The 6,444-nt window shown below is 35.4% G+C and overlaps 1 protein-coding gene across 1 annotated transcript; it reads left to right on the top strand.

Moving 5' to 3' along the window:
* Positions 1-1,889: 1,889 nt before the first annotated feature.
* On the top strand, positions 1,890-5,186 carry LOC110464001. The gene has a single exon (XM_021519005.1). It carries the CDS (start codon positions 1,991-1,993, stop codon positions 3,644-3,646), a length of 1,656 nt encoding a protein of 551 aa, XP_021374680.1. The 5' UTR covers positions 1,890-1,990; the 3' UTR covers positions 3,647-5,186.
* The last annotated feature ends 1,258 nt before the right edge of the window (positions 5,187-6,444 follow it).

Raw genomic sequence — 6,444 nt, 5'->3', positions numbered from 1 at the left:
CTATTCATGAACTCTGAACTAGCTATTTTCCTCAATATTTAATGATTATATAACACTATATACATAAATAAGCAAAGTTATATTAAGATACACAATTACAGCATATAAACACTCCACCGGCTACTGTTTCAAAACTTAGTAAGAACACTGCAAACATAGTATTCGACATAACAGAAAATAAAATGAAGCAATTCAGCCAGAAGATTTTAAAATACATCTGGTGTATGTGTAAGATGTATTGCCAGTGTTCTACGTTTAAATATCAGCAGATATGTCTGGATTAGAAAATAAAATACACAGTTCATTTAATCGAAATGACTTGCCTCATTTTCGAAAAAGATTGAATTTGAGAATTCGTGTTCCTTTTATCTCTGTTCCTGTAGCTCTGCAATAAAATGTGTTTGAGAAACTAAAATAATGCGATTTTTTAATTCAACTATATTTACCGATTCTACACCGAAATTATATACACTAAAGAACAACGTCAGACATAACATCAGAATCATCAGGTAGAAGGTAGATATTTCTGGCTCAGAGAGTAAAATAACCAGTACAATTAAACGAAATCACCGACCTCATTTTCGGAGAAGTTATTATTTGAGAACTCGTGTTCCTTTAGCTATGCAATCCAATATTTCTATCTTTATTTCATATATTTACTGTACTCGCAGATAAAATTAAAACTAAGACAGTGTTATCTGTAACCACTTACCTGTTAACAAGATACATTTAAACTTGGTTTCCATTTCTATTTCGATAATTTCTAAATCTACAATGAACGTTTATTTATGGACATTTGTTTTTAAACGACCTTAAACGAAAAGTGTATAGGTATGGTCATAAACACATATGCACTGTACACGCAGATACACTAAAAATAAATGTATCTTTATCTTTAACCAGTTACTTGTTAATTACCAGGTAACAGGTTCGCATCACTTGTCAAAAGTGGAGGAGGTACGATATTTCCGATTTACGATAACAGACAATTAAACTAGGTAAGGTCAATTTCTGTTTCGATAAACTATAAATCAACGATGAACGTTCATCTTCGATCAACTCCATGCAATCCACTATTATTTCTAAGTATGTGTACAGTAGACTGACAGTACAACCCCATACTTGACTGTTTTATAGTGATTGTAATAACGTATAATGTACATTGAAGAACTGTTAGAAGTGCAGAATATACAAACCGGATGTTAAATACATATGAAAGATGAACCTCATTTCACTTCCCTCTTTCGGATTTTTTTCATTCCGTAAAATGAATCAACAAATCTTAAAAAATCGCAATATGTGCGCGTTTGTATTGCACATTCATTGTTAAATCGCTAAATTGTGGACACTATGATATGCACACGGTCATTGTGGTGCGTTGTTTACACAACTGTATTATGCCGATGACAAACTCTCGTTCTACCTAGTTTGCAGGTATTAGTCCACAAAAAACATCAGAATAGTATGTAAGGATTATGCTAATAACAGACGTAAATCGTGCTCCTATTTAAGGTTTCCCCTACTAGCACATTCAAATTTAGCGAATCCATTGTTTATTGACCATTTAGTATGTGTGTATTTGTCAGTCAGTACAGATACGTGTATTGGACTTCACAGTACAATGATCTTCAAATATCAATGCCCCTTGTGAACATATAAATAGTCTGTAGTCTTATACATAGCAAACTCTTTCAAATTTTAATCATTTATCTGAATCCACTGTTCATTTACCCCATTTTATATGTGTGTATATACACCGACATGGATGGCGTGTTATCAACTTCACAGTACACCGCGTTGACGTTATGTACTTTGTTCGGGACTCTGTTATAGATATTGATTGAATAGGACTCTATTAGATAAACCAAGCACACGTGATCCAACCACCATAAGGATCAGTTGAAGAAGGAAGTTTAATTCAGAACAAATGCAAATGGCGGTCTGTAAGATATGGCTTGTTTTCATATGATTTATCTAAACGTTAGTAGCAATGGCAAGTAAGTTATCTATCCACCGCGCACAGATGCACGTGCCCAACACGTGTGCTTGGTGTAAAAGCATACAGGACGTGAACTGGTATTGTAATGACTGTTTGGAGGCGTTATGTGACCGCTGTTTTGAGGGTCATCAACGCGCGAGAAAGACACGGAATGATGACGTCGTACCAATAAAGGAGGCGAACAAACTCGGGGAAGCCGTACTCCCAGAGGTTTGTAAGACACATCGAGGTAAAGCATGTGACCTGTACTGTAGTAGCTGTAAGGTCGTAATGTGTGCGATATGTTTTACCGAGAAACATAAACAACACACATTCAGAAATATTGAAGAGGAAATTGACTCACAAAAACAGTACATGCAAGATCAATTAACAAAATTAAAGTCCAAGTTAGACCATTTTGATGATAATCTATCAAAACGTCATGAAGTGAGCAAGTCATTCAAAGAGAGCACCGATGTCATTCGACAAACTGTACAAACCCAGAGACTGAAACTGAGAGCAGAGATTGATTCCATAGCCGACTCAGTCTTGGTCGAGTTATCGTCCCTGGTCGAAGAAGAAGACAAATCTCACAAGCAGGACTGTCAATCTCACGAAGAAAATATCAAAGAGATCAAACAACTGATCAGAGATGTAGAACAGAACACAGAACATATGTCCTGTACATCCTTGTTTGAGCTGACAGGGAGACTGAGAACCACCATACCGCTGTATTATGTTACTACAAAGACCGTGTTACCTCGCCCACCTCACTTCATGCCTGGAAAACTTAATCCCGATCAGTTGAAAACAATGATTGGTTGTCTTCAGGTCGACAAATTGGACAAAGAAGACATCGGGTATAAGAAGAAAGAAGTTGACGGTAAAGAGGTTTGTCAGATTTCTACATTCCGAGTACCTCAGAAGAGACAAATCAACTCAATATGTCCTATTGACGACAATCACGCATGGATGTCAGTATTTGATTCTAATAAATTGATCAAAGTCAACAATAACGGCAAGGTCACAGAGTCTATCAAGCTTGACTTTAATCCGTGGTGTCTGTCAGTGACCAACACAGAGCAACTACTGATCACGCGTTGTGATAGTTCACCGCTGATACACAAACTATCCAAAGGCAGACGAGTGCCCAGATTCGCTGACATCAGTCCGTTAGAAGCCTGGGGTATCAGTGTCAGTGACAATGATGAGGTGTTCGTTACTACTCACACTACAACAATACAGGTACTGAACATGTCCGGGGAGAGAATCAGACAAATATCGTGTGGAGGTGATGGGCTGAGTATTGTATGTTTGGCAGCAGTAAACATAGCCGTTATCACTGGCTATAATTGTATTATTTGTAAAGAAATGCTTGTCATCAACAAATCTGATCAGATCATACACAAGTGGAGTGGGGAACTGGATACTGGTCATAAGTTAGAAGAGACAATACAATGTAATATAGCACGTGATAGATATGACAGAGTGTTTGTACCAGACTACCACACTGACCAGGTATACATCATCTCGGGGAATGAGAGAAATGCCAAGTGTCTCCTCGACAAGAAATACGGTGTAAAACTTCCAACGGCTGTGTGTGTAGACAGGTGTGGACATGTTTGGGTCGGCTGTAACGATGGTTCAGTGTATGTGATGCAGCTATAAACACATTTGATAATATTGAAAGGAATAAAAGCAGGAATCACCATATTCTAGTGCTGATACAAACATCAGTGTTCAAATAACCTTAAAACGTCCACTGGACGTGTGTGTAGACAGGTGCGGACATGTTTGGATCGGATTCTTCAATGGTACAGTGCATGTGATAAAACTATAAACAAGTGAGAAGAGTTAAAGAATTAAGCAAATGACATTACATTACATTGGCAATTCAAATGATACTAACTACACCAGAAGTAAACGAGGCAATGTGATGTACCACGTGATAGATATGACAGATTGTTTGTACCAGACTACACCACTAACCAGGTATGCGTCATCTCGGGGAATGAGGGAAAGGCAAGTTGTCTCCTATACGAGAAACAAGGAGTGACAGGTCCAGTTGCTGTGTGTGTAGACAGGTGTGGACATTTTTGGATCGGCTGTACCAATGGATCAGTGTTTGTGATGCTACTATAAACACAAAAGATGACATTGAAATGAATGAAAGTAGAGAGCATCATATTCTTGTGCTGATACAAATATCATTGTTTAAATAATCATAAGCCTGACGCCGCAACATGATTCGAACTTATTTATATAGTCAGTGTAAACACATCAACTCTACAGACTGCGCACGTTTTACTGAGATAATTACATGTTTCTGTTTTCATATTTGATATTTCATCTGTAGGAAATTGTAATAAGGTGTTGTTCTATTTTTTTTCTGGATCGGTGTGCAATGTATTAATGAATACGAAATGTAAATGCATTCAAAATAACAAATCACAGTACAGTTACAGCTTGAGATCTGGTTATATTGACATCTTATATATAGACAATTTAGATAATTTTTGTATAATATCAATATTATGAAATGTAATTGCAGTTAGAAAAGAAAGTCAGCATCAGTTTTACATGTTAATATAGATATACATTTTAAATAAAATGACATATCACAATACATTTACAGTTTGAAAACTGGTCATATTGACACTTGTCTTTATGTACTGAGTGCATAGGGACAATTTATGTTAAACATTCTTTCTCTACTGCAATAGTGATCAGTTTCTATATTTTGTGTTTCTATCGACAAAACTGTACTACTTACTATGTATGTTTTATGTATATATAATTATCAAATAAAGACCACGAGCGACATATACATTATAAAGTTATAAATTTGGTAAAATAGCAATGTTATGAAATGTAATGGCCGTTAGAAAAGAAAGTTAACATATATTTAATCCAACATTATTGAAGTTAATTAATGAAAATCACATGCTAAAGAAAATCAATAAGATTTCATGACACTCTATCTGAATAGCTATTTCATTATTTTTCGTGGTGGGTAAATGCAATATATTGCTTGCAAATAATTTATCCCCAGCAACTATTATCATAAACCCATACATATAGACATTTTACATGAGTTCTTACATCTTACTAGTGTTAAGGATGAGATGCCTACTATTTTATATTAAATATGCAATTTGTATTTGTTTGTCTCAATTGCTGTGCTTAGATCATCACTGCAAATAAAATGGCTGGATTGTACACTATAGTTCTTTTGTTGTAGACTAAACATTTTGATTAAGTTTGAATTTTACTGCTCAAATATTTTGACAAGTATTTTGATGACATATTATCGATAGCCCCATTGGATTGAGATCAGGACTAATAAATGATCAGCAGTCTATGACTATCGGCCGGACTAGTACATGTATTGGACGTTTTACAAATGTCTACGCATGGGTACAGATTGTATGGTTTGGATTACAAAACTGAATTATTAAATTCCAAAATGCGTCATAACATATTCTTGACTTTGTAAGTTGATGATCTAAACAAGATTTTAAAAAAATATAAACATTTTACCACAAGAATGACGACGTTAGCTTCATTCTATTCAAACCAAGTTTTGCTACACCTAAAGTATCGATATGGAATCCTTATATAACTATGTGTATATATAGTGTTATGTGAAGAGTATCAAACAGGTACTATTATAACAAGTGCTTTTACAAAAATGGATGATCATCATGCTTCGTTGGGTCTGCAGTGGCCGAGTGGTGATGAGTCTGACATTCTGCAGTCGCCATGTACTGGCCGCATGTCAGAGGATTTTCTCCGAGAACTTCGACATCCCTCCCCACCAAAACCTGACACGTTAAATAGCCATATCTGTTACTTGGACGTAAAACACAAGCAAACAAAAGTACTGCAGCAGTATCATCATGCTAGGAATGTCTTTTGTTTTGATTTTTTGTCGTCTTGGCAACGGCTGAGGTCAAACGAAGAGGGAGACAACTCTGAACGGGAAAAGTAGGAAGATGAGCTAAATATATTGTGGCTAAACTTTCAAGAATATTTACAAAGCAATCAATTTTGTTAAAACAGATATTCAAATTAGTTATTGTACAATTCTCTACAAAAGTCATCCCATCAAAACACTGAAAGGTTATCATTTCAATAAGCTGTAGTAGAAAGGAGTTATCTCTCTTAGACTAAATGTAGTTGACAATATGTTTTAGTTACGCATAAACTCTCCATTTGCTTGATTAAATCAAGTCAGCAATAATTTATATTGTTCAAAATACTCCCAATTGAATTTCATTAAATAACGTTCCATGTAGACTTCTCCTATTTTTTCTTAATGCATTTTCTCCTTGTAGAATACATCTATCAATATGTTTTTAGTATACTTGTCTTGATAATTCCTCCTAGTAGATAACTCGTCAAAATATACCCTTTGCATGACTGATTATTCTTAGCTTCTCCCAAGATTTTGTCTTTACCTCTTC

Source organism: Mizuhopecten yessoensis, unplaced genomic scaffold, assembly GCF_002113885.1.
Source record: "Mizuhopecten yessoensis strain PY_sf001 unplaced genomic scaffold, ASM211388v2 scaffold10951, whole genome shotgun sequence".
Classification (NCBI taxonomy): Eukaryota; Metazoa; Mollusca; class Bivalvia; order Pectinida; family Pectinidae; genus Mizuhopecten; species Mizuhopecten yessoensis.
The sequence above is the reverse complement of the archived record's forward strand: the minus strand, read 5'-3'. Positions and strand labels throughout refer to the sequence as shown.

Excerpts from the sequence above, each read along its gene's own strand:
- LOC110464001 (XM_021519005.1), top strand. The coding sequence starts at position 1,991 with ATGGCAAGTAAGTTATCTATCCACCGCGCACAGATGCACGTGCCCAAC.